At 50.7% G+C, this 22,135-nt stretch overlaps 1 protein-coding gene and 1 long non-coding RNA gene across 2 annotated transcripts in view; both read right to left on the reverse strand.

The window, feature by feature from the left end:
• The window catches only part of LOC142493205 (uncharacterized), a 58,808-nt gene that overhangs the window by 33,892 nt on the left and 2,781 nt on the right, over positions 1 to 22,135 (reverse strand). The window lies entirely within an intron of this gene.
• Positions 247 to 14,104, reverse strand: LOC142493199 (uncharacterized). The gene is made up of 2 exons (XM_075596823.1): positions 7,551 to 14,104; positions 247 to 4,150 (listed from the first exon to the last, which is right to left on the reverse strand). The coding sequence occupies exon 2, from the start codon at positions 1,893 to 1,895 to the stop codon at positions 513 to 515; it is 1,383 nt and encodes a 460-aa protein (XP_075452938.1). The 5' UTR covers positions 1,896 to 4,150; positions 7,551 to 14,104; the 3' UTR covers positions 247 to 512.

The following is a 22,135-nucleotide window of genomic DNA, read 5'->3' on the forward strand; positions in this document are numbered from 1 at the left end:
GGTCACAAGCAGGGGTCCGAGGCAGGTGGCAGGTAGCGAAGTCAGGTAACAAGCAGAGGTCCGAGGCAGGCGGCAGGTAGCGAAGTCAGGTAACAAGCAGGGGTCCGAGGCAGGCGGCAGGTAGCGAAGTCAGGTAGCAAGCAGAGGTCGGCAACGAGGAGACTGGAACAGGACAGACGGGGCAGGACAGGTCTGGGGGCAGGGACTGAGAACAGGAACAAACAGGGACAATCCAGATTACCAGCAAGGGCTTTTACTGTGAACAGACTTCTATAATACAGGTACAGGTACAGAAACAAATCAGGAATCAGAAGCATGTGCATAAGGAGTCTGACATCAAGCAAAGGCAAAAACAACAGACAGGAAGTAAGCTATAAGGACAGAGACAGGAGCAACAAGAAGACAGACAGACAGAGGAACCCAGAGCCAACAGAAGGCAGCAGCACACCCAGTGGACAAGGAAGCTATGGCTAGGCAGGAGGTCTAGGCGACCCTGACATTACTCCCCCCTCTCAAGAGCGTTCTCCGGACGATCCTCCAGGCTCTTCCCGGAGGCCTTGATGAAAAGTGGACTCAAGGTGACCCACCTCTGGTGGTTTGTCAGCGGGCAGAGAGTACTCCCCAGGTACAGATTGAAAAAGTCCATCAGAAAGCCGACAGAGGAATTCAATTCTCTCTCGGAACAGTTGAATGTCAGGATGCATCAACCCAAACGCCAGAGAATCTGTGAGCAGTAAGCTTGACTTTACAGAGTAGGTCACAGGCTCAGCAGAGTACGCATCAGATTTTCGTAGATAAGCGGAAGAACGTGCGCTTGTCTTCACAGCAGGAGCAGAGGAGCCAGTAGATCCTCCTGACAACCCTCCAGGTTTAGCAAGGTGTCCCTGATGGAAGGCCGACTCACGATGGCCTTCGGACAACACTCCATGTTTTGCAGGAACATAGGGATCAGCAACAACGCCGGACAACCCTCCAGGGTCTTCAGGGAAATCTTGATGGAAGGCCAACTTAATGTGTACGTCAAGTGCTGATGGGAAATCTGTGAGAGGTGCATTTATCCTCATCACAAGAGCGTTGGCATCGGCATCAAGAATATTAGGCATAGCAAGGAACTTCACCAGGGATCCGTCTAACGTCATAGCAGGAGCATCGGGAACAGATACATCAGGCTCTTCACATGCGGCAGAGGGGACATATTCACTTTCCGTGGTCTCTTTTTGTGACTGCCGTTTCGTGGTATCACCTAAATTCTCATTAAGACCATCTATTTGATTTTTCAGCTCTTGAAGCTGTCCTTCTGCACTTCTTTTCCCACTCAATGCAGTTGTCAGTTCGGCTTCTTTGGAGTTGAGTCGCGACTCCATATCTCCCAGCTGACTCAGAGTAAAGCTTAAATATGTTTCATCTTCTTCATTTCTGATCTGCAGCTGCCGGTACTCCTCCCGGGCATTGTCCAGCTCCAGCTGCAGCCGGACCTTATCACAGGCTGTGTGGTCCAATAATTTGCAGGCATCGGCCATTTTGACCTCATAGCGCTGTGTCAGGCCAGCCACTTGACAGACGGACACCTTCTCTCTCTCCTCCTTTTTGGCAAGCTGTGTCTTGAGCTCAGCGATCTGCGCCTGCAGCGCTGTGAGCTGCTGAGATGTGTGTTCAGCTGCTAGCTTTAGCTCTTCCTCCAGCGAGGCTCTGGTTATGCTCAGTGTGGCCTTCAGCTCCTCATGCTGCTCTTTGGGGACACACTGGGTACTCAAATAATCTTGCAGCATTCTTATTTTGTAGGCAGTCTGGAAACTTTCTTCCTGCAGAACTCGCTGCTTTTCTTCAGCATTCACCCATTTCTCCTTGGTGTCCTGCAGATGTGTACGCAGTTCTCGCAGCTGACTCTGCAGCATATTTTCTGCTTGTGTGCGCCGCTCCAGGGAGACACGTTCTTCTTGCAGCACTCACTCTGCATTCTGCAGTGCTGTCTGCACGTCTAACTTTTCCTGGACCAACTGTTTCTTCTCCTCTCCTAATTCATGGAGTTTCTTATCTCCTTCACTGACTTGGACATAGAGATTCTTGCACTCTTGGGTTACAGTTTCAAAACTGATATTTAACCCTTCGAAGATTTCTCTCATAGAACGTATCTCTGTTGTCAAGTAGCATCTCTCCTCCCGATCGACTTCCATCTCTTTTTTGAAGTAGTAAATATCCTCATGGGAGACTTTAAGCTCTGTATTAAGCCTGTCAATTTCCTTCATAGAGATTTCCAGGAATTCGTTACTTTTAGAAGCGTGGCGCCGATTTTCAGCAACCTCAGCATATGCCTTCTCCAGCTCACCTGACATGACATCCAGGTCACTCTCCAACTGGTGCTTTTCTTTTTCCTGCAGAACACACTTAGCAAATGCCGAGGAAAGACAGCTCTGTAGTGCAGCGTTGGCTTCTTGCTCCTTATCTAAACGTCCATAAAGACAATCAATCGCTTTCTGTGCAGCTTGAAGCGTCTGAGTAGAAGCATCTTTCTTCTCTTCCACTATTCTTGGGATACGTCTGTGAGTTGCCTTAAGCTGCAGCATATTTCTTTCATCAAATGCAGACTCTGAGGTTAAATTTTCATTCTTAATTCCTTCTGCAACTTCCACAGTAATGCCTCCCTTCTTTTTCTTCTTCTTCCTTGTTTTGAGAAGTTCTGAAGAATCAGTGGTACTGTGTTCACATTTACTGCTCAAGACTGTTTGAGTGGGAGCCATAATTAAACCACACTTCCCAAGAAACCAGTAAAGAGGAAATGTGTTTTTAAAACAGAAGCATTAGAATGAACAACAGGAATATTAGACACAGAGAGACACAAGATAGGAGAGCTGACCCTTTGAGACTTTAGCATCAGTCACAGAGATTTATAAATGCAAGGAAAAAACATAGACAGAGAAACCTGTAGTTATATCTGAATCTTTAGGCATCAGGTGTAGGGATATCATATAGACAACAGGAAACTAATACAGAGAAAACTTGTAGTTAGATCTGAAACTTTTGACATCGGACATAGGAATATCAGACAGAGAACCCTGCAGTCAAATCTGAAACCTTTGATATCAGGCGTAGGGATATCATATGTTGCAGAGAAACAAACTTTAGGGGAACTTGCAGTTAAACCTGAAACCTTAGAACCAATCATATGAAAAACTATAGATGCAAGAAAATATCACAGTATGCAGTGACAAAATAATAGAAGCACTCTTGTCTTTTAAAATGGGAACCCTGTGAACAGCAGTGGTCCAACCAGTGAATAGACAGAACTTTGCAGTTAAATCTGAAACTTTAGACATCAGACATAGGAATATCAGACAGAGAACCTTGCAGTCAAATCTGAAACCTTTGATATCAGGCGTAGGGATATCATATGTTGCAGAGAAACAAACTTTAGGGGAACTTGCAGGTAAACCTGAAACCTTAGAACAATCATATGAAAAACTACAGATTGCAGGAAAAATCACAGTATGCAGTAACAAAATAATAGAAGCACTCTTGTCTTTTGAAATGGGAACCCTGTGAACAGCAGTGGTCCAACCAGTGATGCAGAGACAAGCCTTATCCAGGAAATGAAAAGTCAGAGTCTAAATAGGTACTGCAAGGGTTAACCCAGGCATTGCAATAGTCTCTGCAGCAACAGTTCTAGTCTCAGAAAAAATGTTTTTGTTATGAACGCAATAATTCTTGCAGAACACTTAGCAGCAACAAAAAAAAACCTTTCAAAATCCCAACTTGGATTTCCAAAAAAGAAACGAAAGTACTTATCTTCAACCATGCGGATGTGGTCTGCTGCAGCAGGCAGGAAAGGGTGCAGGCAGAAGAAGAATCTGTTCCAGCGAGATCCAGAAGTGGCCTTTGCTTTCTGTCACGGGAGACTCCTGTGGCGGGTAGGATCTCGGTGGCCGGAACAGCAGGAAGCGAAGTAGGGGTCACAAGCAGGGGTCCGAGGCAGGCGGCAGGTAGCGAAGTCAGGTAACAAGCAGAGGTCCGAGGCAGGCGGCAGGTAGCGAAGTCAGGTAACAAGCAGGGGTCCGAGGCAGGCGGCAGGTAGCGAAGTCAGGTAACAAGCAGAGGTCGGCAACGAGAAGACTGGAACAGGACAGGCGGGGCAGGACAGGTCTGGGGGCAGGGACTGAGAACAGGAACAAACAGGGACAAGCCAGATTACCAGCAAGGGCTTTTACTGTGAACAGACTTCTATAATACAGGTACAGAAACAAATCAGGAATCAGAAGCATGTGCATAAGGAGTCTGACATCAAGCAAAGGCAAAAACAACATACAGGAAGCAAGCTATAAGGACAGAGACAGGAGCAACAAGAAGACAGACAGACAGAGGAACCCAGAGCCAACAGAAGGCAGCAGCACACCCAGTGGACAAGGAAGCTATGGCTAGGCAGGAGGTCTAGGCGACCCTGACACTAGAATTTTCTCTGTTAGCTCTTTCTGTAACTTATATTTCATTTTTTTCCGATAGGAGGCTATTGAGATAAGGTCGCCTCTGATGGAGGCTTTATGAGCTTCCCATAGCATCGCTGGGGCAGAGACAGATCCTTTATTTATCTTGAAAAAGCTGGATAGCTTTTGCTTGATTGTTAATTCTATTTCAGGGACATTGAGGAGGGAATCGTTTAGTTTCCAATTGTACGCATTGTTTTTAACAAACGGCAGAGAGAGGGACAGTAGGAGTGAGGCATGGTCGGACCAGGTTATTGGACCAATATCTGAGTGGGAGAACGCCTGGAAAACAATCTTGGTACCTAGAAAATAGTCAATCCTCGAGTAAGACTGATGAGGGGCTGAAAAGAAGGTGTAGTCCCACTGACCTTGGTGCTGGGCCCTCCAGATATCTACCAGAGAGAAACTTTCTATAATATTTCTGAATTTCTTGGCTTTTCCCTGGGTTTGGGTAGAGTGAGTAGTTAGGGTGGTTGATTTGTCACAGGCCGGGGATAGAACCATATTAAAGTCTCCTGCTATAATTAATGAGGTGAGAGACTGTTGATTGATGGATTCGAGAAGTTTTTTCAGAAATGGTTTCTGGTTTTCGTTGGGGGCGTAGAGCTTGAGTAAAGTGATGGGCGAGCCTGATAGGGTGCCTTGGAGGAGAAGATATCTCCCTTCAGGGTCTGGGATGGATTTTTTGAGGGCGAAGGAAACACTGTTCTTGATTAGTACGGCTACCCCCCTTTTTTTGTTCGGAGATGACACGTAAAAAGGGGAGGGGGGGAAGGAGTTGCGGGGGGGAGAAAGAGGAGTGGGAGTAAGGCGCATATTTAAAACAGTATATCCAGTATTTTTGGTGATGCGTGGGGGTGAACATTTCCCAAATTATTTGGGTGTCTTTAGGAGTAGATAGGGGGAGGGGGGATTATACAACCTTCCACCCAGCGGAGAGCGCACTTGGAGCGTCGGCGGCTGCATGGGCCAGTGTCCAGGGAGATTGGAGTCTCTCAAACAGCCAACCAGGACAGAGTTGTAAGATTTCTCTCTTGCTAAACGATCGAGTAGGAAGGATCTGCTGCATCGGAGGGGGAAGCGTGGGACATAGGAGGATAGGCCCTAGGGCAGAGCAGAGGGTCTATGGTTGATTGGTAAGTTCTTCTCTCAGGCCTCGGCGGATCCGGACCTGGTGTTGGTGGGAGTCCTTGCGCGAGGGAGGGCAAGCATCAGGGTGAGGCTGGGACCTTGGCTGGAGGGCTCCTCTCAGGAAAACCAAAGAGTGAGCCAACCAGGGGGGGAGGGAGGGGTATGGGGGTGGGGAGAGGGCAGAGGAGGGGTGGGAGGGGGGTGGGTGAAAAAACGGGGGTGGTGGAAAAGGTGGCTGAGTGACGTCTGAACAGCTGGGCTTGTTCTGCCGGCGGGATGAGGACCGTGAAAGGAGCCAGGGGGGAGAGCCGCCCCTCAGCTGCAGACGCTGGCTGACGGTTGGGAAAGGAGATTATGGTCTCCTCTGGTTTGCTAGTCACTGTGAGGCTCGAGGGGCCTCAGCTGCATCAGGGGTGTCAGATCCAGCGATTTCAGGAACTCCGGGGATTCTTTGGGCCTGGAGATGGTATGGTAACAGCCGTCTTTGAGGACTACCAGCTTAAAGGGGAAGCCCCATCTATATTTAATACCTCTATCCCTGAGGATAGTCGTGAAGGGCTTCATCTCTCTTCGTCTGTTGATGGTGGCCCTGGATAGGTCCCCAAAGATTTGGATCGGGTTGTTATCCATCTGGAGTTCACCAATCCCTCTACTAGCAGTCATGATTTTGTCTTTGGCAGAGTAGGAGTGTAATTTTACTATTACATCTCGGCGGCTATTTGGATCTGTTGATCTGGGGCCTAAGGCCCGATGCGCCCGGTCCATCTGCAGGTCATGGTCCAAGAGTTCGGGGACTATTGTTAGGAAAGTTCTGCGCAGGGCGTCCGGGGAGACCGACTAAGGGATGTTTCTGATGCGTATATTCTGTCTGCGCTCCCTGTTCTCCTGATCCTCCAGGGTCTCCCTGAGCTCGTTCACAACGCGACCTAGTCTTGCCACCTCGTCGTCAGCGCTTGACTGGTTCATGAGTACTTCCTCCATTTTTGTTTCCAGTTCTTCCGTGCGTGAGGTGAGTCCACATATATCTGACCTCAGACCTTCCAGGGCTGTGGATAAATCATGCTGGGATCCTTTCCTCATTTTTTGGAAGAGGGATTCAAAATATTCTTTGCCCAAACCCAGCGCTGGGATATCAGGGTCTGGTATGCTCTGAGCGGACCCCGTCTCGACTCGCGTGTGCTCCTCGTCACCATCTTGGGGTTCAATCGATAGCTCCGGCGGGCGCTTCGTGGGGGGGAAAAACCGGTTGACCCCCTGATTTTGTAGCCGATTGGCTTTGTTTGCCATTTCTTCCCTGCCTGGGGTGAGTTTGTGGGTGTTTAGGGGAAGTTTCAGCTGCGGGAGATCTTTAGGGGGAGGCACTCAGGGGCTCCTCAATCAAGGAGCCACACACTGCGATGTGGAATCCTCCGCCGGCCTCTTTTTTTGGGGGGGGGGGGGAGGGGGGGCTAGGAGCGTTACGGGCACGTAGGGGCCTCTCTGGGACAACGCGCCCGGAGCACTCCCGTGGCCTCTCTCTTCTAGCTTGATTTCCCCCCCCCCCCCTCTCAGACAAGTGTCTACAATTTGTTTGGGATTCTTTATTTCATTCTCATCAATCTTGCTGGAGAGGTGGGAGATGGTGGGACCCCGAGGCTCAGACAGCAGGTGTGGGGATCTACTGCTCAGGACGACCGCCCTGCCTTATCCACCTATAACGGTTGGTAGTTCCTCCTCGGAGTGCCTGCCCAAGATGGCGGCTCCCTCCCCTCCAACCCCACGACCGGGGCGTGTAGGTCAAACTGCTAGGGGGGGAGTATCCCTGCGCCCTCCCCTCCTGACCATGCTGTAGACCAGGTTTGTGTCCTTTTTTTTATTATGTTATTTATTAGGGGAGGATATGGGGAGGATATGTGCTGGTGGGGGAAAGGGTTCCGCAGCGGTGTGTAGCTGCCCCAGTCCTACCTCAAAGCCGCCAGAGGCTGCGACGGGAACGCCGTCGTTCCCGTGCCAATCCGGACGTCGCAGGGTTCTCTGTGTGTCCCTGCCTCTCGGGCCAGTCAGCAGGAGATCTTACACCGGGTGCCGGGAGTCGCAGGGGGCCTCTCAGGGCGCTTCTTCCTGGGGAGTAAGGTTCAAACACTCAGGGTGTCTAGCAGTCCCTAGGTCTGTATCGTGGGTGTTTTATTTATTACATTTCGGCATTAGGCAGGTTTTTATAGCGGGATTTGCTTGCTCTTAAGACAGCAGTTTGGAGGGGCTTGGGAGCTGAGGTCTCATGCAGCCATTCCTCCTGACGTCACCAGAAGTCTCCCGGAGACCAGTACTTTTAACATATTTTACCTTCAGGGATCATTCACTAGGTCAGCGGTGTGCAAACTGGTGGGCGCAAGATTTTTTTGATGGGGCGCTGGTGGTTGCAGAAGATCTGCGCTCTTCCCCAAGGCATTTGAATTACACGCACGAGGACCGCGCGAGGCCTCTGCAACCTCTACTTACCGGGATTCAGCCGGCTTCAGGATGCGTGACCATGGCAACGCGGCGTCAAATTATGCCGTGGGGTCATGTGACATTACGGTTGCCCTGGTAACGTGATGTCAAATGATGCCGCGGGTCAAGTTCTGGGGTTCTGAAGAAGCCGCATTTGGTGAAACGTTGGGTGACTTTCTGTTCGGCGGTAACACAGATTGAAGCAAGAGGTTGAGAGAGACTCGATCAGAGAACCCCTGGAAGCAGAATAGCTCCTGAGCAAGCGACTGGAGCGAGCGAGATCTCACGAGACTGGGAGCAGACACGTGACGCGGAAGTGCACGGGGGTCAGGGAGACCAGACGCCGGTTACCGACACGGAGCAGGACAATTCACTAACAGTCTCCCAGCATTCGGATAGCAGTGAGTCGGGGCACAAACTGAGTGTGAGAGACTCAGTTTGATTATAAATCTCTCCAACTGCCTGTTTTATTACTCAAAGTGTGAGTACATTACCTATATGTTTATAGGTTTTTTATATTTTAATAAAACTGTGTTACACTATATGTTCTTTCTATATTTTCATTCCCATATGATGTCTCTCGTGGATTGAGAAATAAATCAAGTAAGAAGAGTGATCTCACCAAGTGTGAAAACAAATCCATTCATACAGAAGAAACTACAATAGTTCCAGATCCCATTTATGTGGATAAATGCCTTTATTATCCACCTAAGGGTGCGTGTATCCCTCACCCTCTATCTGTGATACTTATTGAGACATACTACTCTGTGTTTTTCCCCCCTCCCCCTTTCTTTTTTCTGCGCCTAGGTCATTCTCTCTGCGTTTTGTGGGGTCGTGGACCTAGTTGGCTGCATTTATTAGGGTCAGGTATTTTAGGTTACACCCTCCTTATATACACATTGTTGTCAATAGTTGTATATTAATATTGCACTGTGGTTATTTACATGTATAGATAATTTTCATTGTAGCGCTTGAAGGTCTTCTTTCCAAATATATATATATATATATATATATATATTTTAGATGGGTTTGCAACAGTATTACAAATCATAATATATTAGCTCAGGCAGGGAAATTCTATAATAAAGTCATTATTAGACCTAATCTCTCGAAATATGTGACCTTTAGCTCAATCCTTTTCATTTTGCATACAGAATTATTTTTGTACTCTCGTTGTCCAGTGGTTTAGATTTTCTGCTATTGATGTCATGGGTTGTTGCTATGGTGAAAATTACTTAGCTACTTTCTTGGCTTCATATAGTCAGAAGTAAGTAAGATGTGTCAATGTCAGACACAAGCTGCAGCCGATTGTTATTTTTGTGCTGGCCGTAGGTTAGGGATCGCTTTTTTTATTTAGCAATAATGAACAAGAAGCAGGGGTCATCAGTTCATCAGTAGCTGAATGAGAACACTGGCATGGTTGCACTGCAGTTTAATTCCATTCTTGTACATGTCTGGCACATTAGACACATAACCATATTTACAGTACTATACATTGCTAAACCATAAGGCACCATTATGGCCCGTTCATGTGAATGAGTGAAAGGCAACATTTAATAAATCTTCAGTTATGAGTATATGAGAACAGGTAGTGACAACACGGTTTTAAGGGAAACATGCAATATCCATATGAACACAATTTTCCGCGTGTCTCATTGATTCAGTCAGACTCACTCATTTTGATATCTCGGTGTATAATTCAATAAATATATTTACATAATACAATTAGACATCAATTCTTAACTTCTTATGAAATCTAGGATCAGCTAACACTGTCTGCTGCAGATAGAAATTCCCAATAAATAGGCTTCTCCTTACCAAATGTATGTTGCCTTCTGCAGTCATTAAAGCAGACTTGTGTACACCATAAGCAAAAATGATTAAGAGGTGCACTGTGTACATTTACTGGCCAGAGACAGTATCAAGGAAAACGACAGCACGCCCATAGTTCAGTTTCCTCAATATATATGGATCAATGTATACTGTACACAGACACATAGCAATCACATACGAAGGAGGGCACAAGGCATTCCTGCAAAAATAAACTATTTATTGGGCCAAGTAACGACGTGACGTTTCAGCAGATACAGCTGCCTTTCTCAAGTTTGGGTGCCAAACTTGGCCCAATAGTTTTTTTTTTGTTGCAGAAATCCGTTGAGCCTTTACCCTTTCATCTGTTTGGATTCCCCAGTTGCTGACCCTGGACTGTGAACCTGACATCGCTGCTCTCTGCCTGCCCTGACCATTTGCCAGTTTACTGGACTTTGCACTACTGCTGCCAGCCCTGACCTCTCTGTCTGCTTACCGACTATGGATACTCTAACAGGAGTCTGGTCGGTTATTCTGCATCGCTACCTTAGCCCTTCGGGTCCTCTTCATGATTTGAGACGAGCACCGTCACATTTTACTCGGCCAAACATGGACCCCGCTGAGGTAGTGCGAGCCATCTCTCCAAGGGGAACTACTCGGATATCGTAAGACATGTCTCGCCCAGCAATACCAACAGATGGCACTCGTTTCTAGCCGGCTTCAGGACATGATTATCCGGCTGGATACACTCTAGGTGGGTTCTACCCCTGCACCACAATTGCTGGTAGCGTCTCTGGCGCCAGCTCCGCCCTCCCCTACGCCCAGGGATCCCAATGCTTCTAAGTTATGAAGGGGACCCTATGACTTGTAGAGGATTTTTTAATCAATGTTCGATTCAGTTCGAACTACAGCCCTCCATGTTCTGCACCCATCGATCCAGGGTAGCCTATGTAATTTCCCTACTGATAGTAGAGGCCCAGGCCAAATCCTCATCTATCTGGGAAAAGGAATCCCCACTGGTTAACGATGCCGCTGCCTTTCTCCAAGCATTTTAAAAAGTTTTTGACGCTCCGGTCGCGGGTCCTCTGCTTCTGCTTCACTACTTCGAATTAGCAAAGGAACCTGTACTGTGGGCCAGTATGCCATTGAATTTCGAACTCTTGCTACAGAGACGGGCTTGAAGAATGAAGCTCTGCTGGCAGCATTTTGGCAGAGACTTTAAACCCTCAAAGGACGAACTGACTTGCCGGGACACCCCCACGGATCTGGAGGAATTAATTGCTCTCTGTATCCGAATGGATCTCCGGATGCGAGAACGGAAGACCGAATGAAACCGATCCTCAAAAACCCCAATAATCCGGCTTGTCCCCAACTTTCAGACCCTTGTTTCTACACATCTCTCTGAGGAGGAACCGATGCAAGTAGGTGATACCAAATTACCTGAGCAGGAGAAAACCCAGACGTGCCAGGGGGCTGTGTCTGTACTGTGGGCTCAGTTAACTGAAATTGTCAGAAATCGTGAAACTCCAGCGCCCAGTGAAGATAGAGGAATATTCTCTGGGTATGTATTCTATTCCTTGTCCGTCACAACCTTCGCGTCTGCTCCTGCCGGTTTCACTCTCCTGGGGACAAACCTCCATTTTCACTCAGGCTTTTGTGGATCCAGAAGCCGCAGGGAATTTCATTGACCACGCATTTTACGGAACTTATCTCCCTTCCTCTCCGTACCAGGCAGATTCTGTTAGCAGTAGTGGTCATTGATGGAAAACCTATGATACCTGGGACCATTACACTCGAGACTAATCCTTTGCTGGTTACGGTTGGGGCACTTCACAGAGACACCGTCATTCTATGTTATTTGCTTTTCCTGGACTCCAGTAGTCCTAGGACTTCCCTGGTTGTGGCACCACAACCCTAAGATCGATTACATAAATAATTAATTGACATTAATTAAAATTAAATAAAAAATGAAGGCATTAATTAAAATTAAGACATTTTTAAAATTTGACATTCCTCATTCCTGACTTGACCTTGTGGCTTGTGTAAATAATATTACAATTTGCAAAATAAAGAGCGGAAATAGGGTTGTGTGCTATAAATATATGTTGCTACTTACAGTACTTATTAGCCCTGCTACGAGGTGGATTAAGAAGATAGACTAGACCAGTGATTCCCAACCTTTTTGAAGTGAAACTTCTTTAGTGGCACCTAGTCATGATGGGACAAAACTGGAGAGATGGAGACGAAATGTGAAACAGAAGTGACGTCACGTAATGGACGCCGCTCCCCCCACACGCCCGCTGTCACATGCGTTGGCGATAGCCGGTCGTTCGCTGCCCGCACCCGCGGCCATGCCGCGCATGCGCAGTTGTGATGGCACCGCTGATGGACGCCACGCATGCACAGAAGCGGCTGGCAGCGGCGCCATTCCCCCCACACGCCCACCGTGTCCATACCTCTCGCTGACTCTACACACACACCAGCACCGGGGACTCTTCGCTGCTTCCGCCACTGACACAACTTCCGGAGAGTACACGTCATGCCAGCTTCAGCTTCTCTTCCGCCCACTCCCCCGGCTGAGCAATGATTGGCTGCGGCCTCAGGTGGGGTTTCGTGGTTACACTGCGCATGCGCCGCTGGGCTCACATGAGGACAGGCAACCAGGGCCGCTGCTCAGCTGCCGCCAAGCTCTGTGCTGCTATAGTCACACAGGCGCTGTAATGACTATAACTAATATAACTAATATAAAGCCGTGTGTTAGCGCTTCATACTAAGCAGGCGCACAGGGTATATGCAGCAGAACAACAACAAATAGCATACAGAGTGCGTATACAGTAACCACAATGATATAATCATGCACAGAGTACACTATATATTTAGTAAGTGGGGGATGGTATATACAATATACAGTATACATGCAGAGTGAGGATAATGTACATCAGGATAACAACATATAGCAGGGGCAGCAAGGGGGTGCCAGTGATTGACATGCGCAGTTACAGCAGGTACAGTAAGCTGATATGTAGAATGCACAGTGTATATTATAGAAGCAGGATAAATGCACAGAGTATATACTAATTCAGGGTACCAGTGCTCAGAGTACACAATTACAGTAGCAAGGTAACAGTACTCAGAATGCACATACATATAGTAGATACAGAAGCAGGGTATCAGTACTCAGAATACACAGTGCATATTACAGTAGCAGGGTAACAGCACTCAGAATGCACATAGTATGTACAGAAGCAGGGTAACAGCGCTCAGAATGCACATAGTATGTACAGAAGCTGGGTAACAGCGCTCAGAATGCACATAGTATGTACAGTAGCAGGGTAACAGTGCTCACAATGCACATAGTATGTACAGTAGCAGGGTAACAGCGCTCAGAATGCACATAGTATGTACAGTAGCAGGGTAACAGTGCTCAGAATGCACATAGTATGTACAGTAGCAGGGTAACAGTGCTCACAATGCACATAGTATGTACAGCCTAATTGCCGCCGTTCCCCCCACACGCCCGCTGACGCTCAAAGCTCTACACACACACACCAGCACCAGGGACTCTCCGCTGCTTCCACCACTGACACAACTTCCGGAGAGTACACGTCTTGCCAGCTTCAGCTTCACTTCCGCCCACTCCCCCGGCTGAGCAATGATTGGCTGCGGCCTCAGGTGGGGTTTCATGGTTAGACTGCGCATGCGCCGCTGGGCTCACATGACAGGGAGCAAGGAGCGCTGTTATCACAAGTCGATTATTTCATGCATTAAAAATGATAGTATGCATTTTTAAAAGCAAAAATAAAACTATGCAATTGTAACATCTAAAAATAATACCATTTTATTACAAACATCTATAACAAAATCTAATATTATTGTTACTTTATATGTTGATGACCACACACAAAGAAGTTTCACTTACTATGCGCGTGCACAGCACACACAGCTTTCTTTTGTTAGGAGGAACCCTTGAAGTATTTAGAAAAATCTCAGGGAACCCCTGTCTGGCTGACACATATTAGGCCGCGCATATAGTGCTGTCGACGTTGCGTCAAAACAAATGTATTGACGCAGTCGCGTGCCCTTATAGTAGGAGCCACAGGACGGCGCGACGGCTTGGTTGCAATCGCTGGAAGTCACTTCAATTAGATTTTTCCAGCGGCCGCAGCATGATGTCAGCGTCGCCGGCACTATAAGCGCGGCCTTAGGTTAATTTCACACCTCACGAGCCCCCTCTATTTCCCACCCTCTACCCATGAATTTCTCTCTCCCCTCCGTCTCACTCACTCTTCTTCCCTCCACTCCCCTCCCGCCTCGCATGTATTTATCTCCCCTATATCTTACTCCCTCTTTTCCTCACTCACTCACTCCCCCCCCCTCTTCTCTCACTCGCCCCTACCTTCCGTCATTTACCCCACTCACTCAATCCCCCCACAAAATACATACCAAAAAACCCACCCCGCAATTCATAATAAAAATACCCACCCCCGCCAATACATATTAAAAAGACCCCTGCCGCCCCAATACTTTTTTTAAAAGACCCCCCATATATATTTTTAAAAATTGGGCAGCACAGGTAAAATCATCATCATCATCATCATCCTCATATTAACCCCCCCCTGCATCTCCCATCTCTCCCCCCGCCCCTGCATCTCCCATCTCTCCCCCCGCCCCTGCATCTCCCATCTCTCCCCCCGCCCCTGCATCTCCCATCTCTCCCCCGCCCCTGCATCTCCCATCTCTCCCCCCGCCCCTGCATCTCCCACCTCTCCCCCCGCCCCTGTATCTCCCATCTCTCCCCCCGCCCCTGCATCTCCCATCTCTCCCCCCGCCCCTGCATCTCCCATCTCTCCCCCCGCCCCTGCATCTCCCATCTCTCCCCCGCCCCTGCATCTCCCATCTCTCCCCCCGCCCCTGCATCTCCCATCTCTCCCGCCCCTGCATCTCCCATCTCTCCCCCCCCTGCATCTCCCATCTCTCCCCCGCCCCTGCATCTCCCATCTCTCCCCCCGCCCCTGCATCTCCCATCTCTCCCCCCACCCCTGCATCTCCCATCTCTCCCCCCGCCCCTGCATCTCCCATCTCTCCCTCCCCCTGCATCTCCCATCTCTCCCCCCGCCCCTGCATCTCCCATCTCTCCCCCCGCATCTCCCATCTCTCCCCCCGCCCCTGCATCTCCCATCTCTCCCTCCCCCTGCATCTCCCATCTCTCCCCCGCCCCTGCATCTCCCATCTCTCCCCCGCCCCTGCATCTCCCATCTCTCCCCCCGCCCCTGCATCTCCCATCTCTCCCCCCACCCCTGCATCTCCCATCTCTCCCCCGCCCCTGCATCTCCCATCTCTCCCCCCGCATCTCCCATCTCTCCCCCCGCCCCTGCATCTCCCATCTCTCCCTCCCCCTGCATCTCCCATCTCTCCCTCCCCCTGCATCTCCCATCTCTCCCCCGCCCCTGCATCTCCCATCTCTCCCCCACCCCTGCATCTCCCATCTCTCCCCCGCCGCTGCATCTCCCATCTCTCCCCCCGCCCCTGCATCTCCCATCTCTCCCCCACCCCTGCATCTCCCATCTCTCCCCCGCCCCTGCATCTCCCATCTCTCCCCCGCCCCTGCATCTCCCATCTCTCCCCCGCCCCTGCATCTCCCATCTCTCCCCCGCCCCTGCATCTCCCATCTCTCCCCCGCCCCTGCATCTCCCATCTCTCCCCCCCCATGCATCTCCCATCTCTCCCTCCCCCTGCATCTCCCATCTCTCCCCCGCCCCTACATCTCCCATCTCTCCCCCCGCATCTCCCATCTCTCCCCCCGCCCCTGCATCTCCCATCTCTCCCTCCCCCTGCATCTCCCATCTCTCCCTCCCCCTGCATCTCCCATCTCTCCCCCGCCCCTGCATCTCCCATCTCTCCCCCACCCCTGCATCTCCCATCTCTCCCCCGCCGCTGCATCTCCCATCTCTCCCCCCGCCCCTGCATCTCCCATCTCTCCCCCACCCCTGCATCTCCCATCTCTCCCCCACCCCTGCATCTCCCATCTCTCCCCCGCCCCTGCATCTCCCATCTCTCCCCCGCCCCTGCATCTCCCATCTCTCCCCCGCCCCTGCATCTCCCATCTCTCCCCCGCCCCTGCATCTCCCATCTCTCCCCCCCCATGCATCTCCCATCTCTCCCTCCCCCTGCATCTCCCATCTCTCCCCCGCCCCTGCATCTCCCATCTCTCCCCCCTCGCATCTCCCATCTCTCCCCCCGCCCCTGCATCCCCCATCTCTCCCTCCCCCTGCATCTCCCATCTCTCCCCCCTCGCATCTCCCATCTCTCCCCCCTCGCATCCCCCATCTCTCCCCCCCTGCATCTCCCATCTCTCCCCCCACCCCTGCATCTCCCATCTCTCCCCCGCCCCTGCATCTCCCATCTCTCCCCCCGCCCCTGCATCTCCCATCTCTCCCCCGCCCCTGCATCTCCCATCTCTCCCCCCGCCCCTGCATCTCCCATCTCTCCCTCCCCCTGCATCTCCCATCTCTCCCCCCGCCCCTGCATCTCCCATCTCTCCCCCGCCCCTGCATCTCCCATCTCTCCCCCGCCCCTGCATCTCCCATCTCTCCCCCCTCGCATCTCCCATCTCTCCCCCCTCGCATCCCCCATCTCTCCCCCCTCGCATCTCCCATCTCTCCCCCGCCCCTGCATCTCCCATCTCTCCCCCCTCGCATCTCCCATCTCTCCCCCCTCGCATCCCCCATCTCTCCCCCCCTGCATCTCCCATCTCTCCCCCCACCCCTGCATCTCCCATCTCTCCCCCGCCCCTGCATCTCCCATCTCTCCCCCCGCCCCTGCATCTCCCATCTCTCCCCCGCCCCTGCATCTCCCATCTCTCCCCCCGCCCCTGCATCTCCCATCTCTCCCTCCCCCTGCATCTCCCATCTCTCCCCCCGCCCCTGCATCTCCCATCTCTCCCCCGCCCCTGCATCTCCCATCTCTCCCCCCGCATCTCCCATCTCTCCCCCCGCCCCTGCATCTCCCATCTGTCCCTCCCCCTGCATCTCCCATCTCTCCCCCGCCCCTGCATCTCCCATCTCTCCCCCACCCCTGCATCTCCCATCTCTCCCCCGCCGCTGCATCTCCCATCTCTCCCCCGCCCCTGCATCTCCCATCTCTCCCCCGCCCCTGCATCTCCCATCTCTCCCCCGCCCCTGCATCTCCCATCTCTCCCCCCCCATGCATCTCCCATCTCTCCCTCCCCCTGCATCTCCCATCTCTCCCCCGCCCCTGCATCTCCCATCTCTCCCCCCTCGCATCTCCCATCTCTCCCCCCGCCCCTGCATCCCCCATCTCTCCCTCCCCCTGCATCTCCCATCTCTCCCCCCTCGCATCTCCCATCTCTCCCCCCATCTCTCCCCCCCTGCATCTCCCATCTCTCCCCCACCCCTGCATCTCCCATCTCTCCCCCCCCTGCATCTCCCACCTCTCCCCCCGCCCCTGCATCTCCCATCTCTCCCCCCGCCCCTGCACCCCCCATCTCTCCCCCCCCCTGCATCTCCCACCTCTCCCCCCGCCCCTGTATCTCCCACCTCTCCCCCCGCCCCTGCATCTCCCATCTCTCCCCCCGCCCCTGCATCTCCCATCTCTCCCCCCCCCTGCATCTCCCACCTCTCCCCCCGCCCCTGTATCTCCCATCTCTCCCCCTGCCCCTGCATCTCCCATCTCTCCCCCCCCCTGCAACTCCTATCTCTCCCCCCGCCCCTGCATCTCCCATCTCTCCCCCCGCCCCTGCATCTCCCACCTCTCCCCCCGCCCCTGCATCTCCCATCTCTCCCCCCGCCCCTGCATCTCCCATCTCTCCCCCCGCCCCTGCATCTCCCATCTCTCCCCCCGCCCCTGCATCTCCCATCTCTCCCCCCGCCCCTGCATCTCCCATCTCTCCCCCCGCCCCTGCATTCCCCATCTCTCCCCCTGCCCCTGCATCCCCCATCTCTCCCCCCGCCCCGGCATCCCCCATCTCTCCCCCCGCCCCGGCATCCCCCATCTCTCCCCCCGCCCCGGCATCCCCCATCTCTCCCCCCGCCCCTGCATCCCCCATCTCTCCCCCCGCCCCTGCATCCCCCATCTCTCCCCCCCTGCATCGCCCATCTCTCCCTCGACCTGCAACTCCTATCTCTCCCTCCCCTGCAGCTTTCATCTCTCCCCCCCCCCTGTATCTTTCATCTCTCCTCCCCCCTGCATCTTTCATCTCCTCCCCCCCTGCATCTTTCATCTCCGCCTCTCTCCCCTCCTCTCTGGGGGGGATGGAGAGCGGGCTCTGGGGGGGATGGAGAGCGGGCTCTGGGGAGGATGGAGAGCGGGCTCTGGGGAGGATGGAGAGCGGGCTCTTGGGGTGATGGAGCACGAGCCGGGGAGAGGGGGTGCCGGAGGGAGGGAGAGCCGGGTAGCTGGAGGAAGCGGGTGGCGGAAGGAGGTCCAGAGAGCTGGGGGAGGAAAAGCCAGGGAGAGCCAAAGCCCCGCCCCAACATCCTCCATCCAATCACATGCGGCCCAGCTCGGCATGTTTCTACAGAAGCCCGACCCCTGGCATTAATAAAAAATACTCACCGGCCGAGCTGCTGTATTCTCCTCGCCGCCGCCGCCGCCGCCCCCCCAGTGCACCGCCGACAAATATAAAAAAAAAAAAACGGGAACATGACGGAAAACCCGGGACATTTCCGGGACAGCACATAAAAAACCGGGACTGTCCCGGCAAAACCGGGACGCCTGGTCACCCTAGTTGTAGAACCATTAAAAATTGCATTTTACAAAGGTTCTCAAATCAGTAGTTGAACAATGGAAATACTAGCTGGTGCAATATGTTTTCTAGCTACACACTTTCAGTTGCCCTTTCATTGAAAGGAATATTGTGCATCTGTCTTTTTTTTAAACATTTAAATTTTGTTTTTATAGCATAACTAGTGTATATGTTCTTGAATTATGGCCAATGTTTACCAGGTTTAAATGAAGCAGATCTTTGGCCCCGTCTACAATATTTGGCTTAAAGAACCTTACAGCACATTTATTTGAAGAGACCGTATGGTGACTTACTGCACCTTCAACCAGTGTTTTAGTTATACAGCCATTACCCAGTTTACATTTTGATGCAAAAAAAAGCCTTTCCTTTAAATGGAATATATTGTCTAGATTTTCTTGTATGCAATAGGCATTTAAATATCAAATAGAAAGCAGGATTGTTTTCTCTAGCATTTAGGAAAACTAACCCTCCTTTATGCAGAGATGTGCCATTATCTTTATTACTACTGTTTCTATTATCAGCAAAATTCACAAAAGTTCAGCAAGTACAGTATTGAAAAAACTGCACTGTATGCATCGAAAAAGAGTCATTAAAATCAATAGGCTTTTTTGATGCATCTTGTGCAGTGGTTTGCCGCAGAATTGCTGCACTTTTACTTTGATAAATAGACCCCAATATGGCTGGGGTACAAACTACAAGTTTTCGTGGTCCATTTTGTTCTTTCCTAACACATGACAAGTTCACATATTTAAGCCTTTTATGTGTAATATGCAGATATACGCTTTGTGTAAATTCATACATTTTCCTTATATTTGGAAACAATGGGAAATGTACCTGTGTAATGGTCCAAAATAACATGCAAACAAAGCTTCCCACCCATTGCTCACTCACATTCAGCCTTGTATTACCTGGGGACTGTATTGCATAACAGAAATTGCTGTATCGACAGTCTTTTTTTTGCCTCATGTCTTTCATTAGTGTGGCCATGTATCCTCTTGGCTACTAATCTGCCCTGCCTAAAACATAAAACCAGTGCAGGCAGTGTTAATCTGGGGTTTCCCCTGCAGTAAGCAGCTCCCTTGAGTGACAGGGGGGTGGGCCTAGGGTCTATGTTCTGCCATATTAAAGGCTCAGACCGGAGACCTTCCCCCTTGATACAAAAGGGTCTGCAGAGCCAAATTCTAGGAGTTGAGTTCTGAATGCCAAAATCCCCCTCCCTCAGGTGAGTGGGATACTACCCCTTATTTCACCAGGGAATAAGGGAGCCAAGGATAAACCTTTGGGGCCTCAAGCTTCTTAGCTTGAGTCCAGGGATCCTTTGAAGAAGTGTACCTGTTGTATGCTGTTGAATAAAGATCTGATCCCGTTTTATACTCCTGCCTGAGTGCAGTTAATCAGGGGGAGTACCGGAGGGTTTTCATGCAGGGACTGCACCCATTTCTGCAGGGGCCTGTGGGGAATGGAGGCGCTGCACCAAGTGAAGAACTGAGAGGAACCCTAAAGCTTGTCCTGTTTGTACCCACAACCACCGATGGAGACTCTGTATCCTGTTATCCTAACCAACACATATTCACATTATTGTGAAACACTCCAATCCATTTCTAATTTTAAAGAAAAAAAACCAAAAACACCTAAACAATGCTTCAGATTTTCTGATACAACAGGGCTCCGGGCATACAGCGGGTTCTGTTCCAGAGACCCGCCGTATAGTGAAAATCGTCGGAAAGCGGATCCGGCGATTTCCAGTGCTGCGCATGCGCAAACCAGCATTTTCGCTGTTCTGCGCATGTGCGATCTATACGCTGCGCGCGCAACCTGAGGTCTGCGCGTGTGTGCCGGGCACACCCGCCCATTCTGCGCATGCGCGATTTAAAATTGAACATGGCGGCCCCCTTCTCGGTGCCGCCGTATCAGCGGATTGCCGAGAAGCGGGGCCCTGCTGTACAACATAAAAACAAATGTAAAATACAAATATATTGCGAATGCCAGCCTTACATATTAAACACACTAACTAAATAAATGGCATTAGTTGTAGCAGTAATAACTTCAGGATTTTCCATTGTTATGCTTGAATCTCCCTAAAACAAATACACGTTACATCGAGTTGCAGCTGTGGTCTTTTCAGGTCAACGTTGTTCGTGACTGCTTATAAAAATGAGCAATGCAGACATCAACATTGTGGGTGGAGAGCGATAAGCCTGACCTTTGCTAAAGATCCTAAGCTCGTAGCTTGATTTTCAGGCTATTTAAAAACCGTCTACCACACAGACGTTTATTGATTTCATGTTATCATGAGTCAGTCCTCATCGCAGAAGATGTTCTGTAAAATGTTTTCATAATAAACCCATAAATACAAACCCCCCATTGCTCACCAGTATGTTTACCTGGCAGTGGAAGCTAACCAGAACTGAAATGGAACCGCAATTTTCTGACCCCTCAAAAAGTTTATGAAAGTTTGCATTTCCCTACATTGACAAAGCACATATCATTTGTGCCATATTTGTACAATAATGTAAAAACCGGGATTTTTTTTTTTTTTTTTTTTGCATCTAAACTGTTGACTCGTCAGAAAATATTCAACTTCATAATTACATTAAGAATGTTTTTCTAAAGTATTTGTGAACCCTTGGTTGAATTTTATGATTGAAAAAAGAACGTGGAAATGATCAAAAAGCTGCACCTCCATCCCATCTTGAGAACGTGGTCGCAACATCACTGTAGTGACGTGCAAGGAAGAAGAGGGGCCCCCTCTCCCCATCAAATTACAGTCTCTTAGAAAATGTGCAAAAACATGGCAGTCTCAACCCACCTGACCCTCACTAGACGTCATCAGGTCACCCAAGCAGTGGGGGATTGCCTATTAGGCCCGAGACTACGGCAGCAAAAATTTTGGGGCGGCAAAACTGTCTACCCCCCCCCCCCCCAATACCTTTGCCGTACCTTCGGGCCGAATGAGGTCACTTCGCTGTTGCGGTCGCCTCCTTATCTGCCGCCCTCCTTCTGAACTGCAGCGTCAAATGACGCAATGGGCGTCACCGCGACTTCACACGGTGTCATTGCCATGGCAACGCCGCTGATGTGCACAGCGTCAGGAGGAGGGGGGTGTCAGCAAGGAGGTAGCCGCAACAGCTAAGTGCCATGGGGCGGAAATCTGCCGCTGCACCCAAGCGGTTAAATACATTTGGTTCGTCTCCATCAGGTAGCACAAAAGTGAAAATGTGCAGAAATTGGTCTCCAATCCATGAACCTGCCTTTCTTTGTGCTCATCAATAAATCACTAGAGATGGGCAAACCTTTCTCAGAAATTCAAATTGGCAAGTTCCTTTGATCTGTGGGAGGGAGGGGGGTGGGGGGGGAGCGGAAGGGGGAGAGGAGACTTATTTTAGTAGACTTCCAAGCACTATACTGTACATACATACCCCGCTTTAAGGACACTCACTTTAAGTACACTCGCGAGTAAGTACATATCGCTCAATAGGAAAACAGC

Source organism: Ascaphus truei, chromosome 1, assembly GCF_040206685.1.
Source record: "Ascaphus truei isolate aAscTru1 chromosome 1, aAscTru1.hap1, whole genome shotgun sequence".
In the NCBI taxonomy this organism is placed as follows: Eukaryota; Metazoa; Chordata; class Amphibia; order Anura; family Ascaphidae; genus Ascaphus; species Ascaphus truei.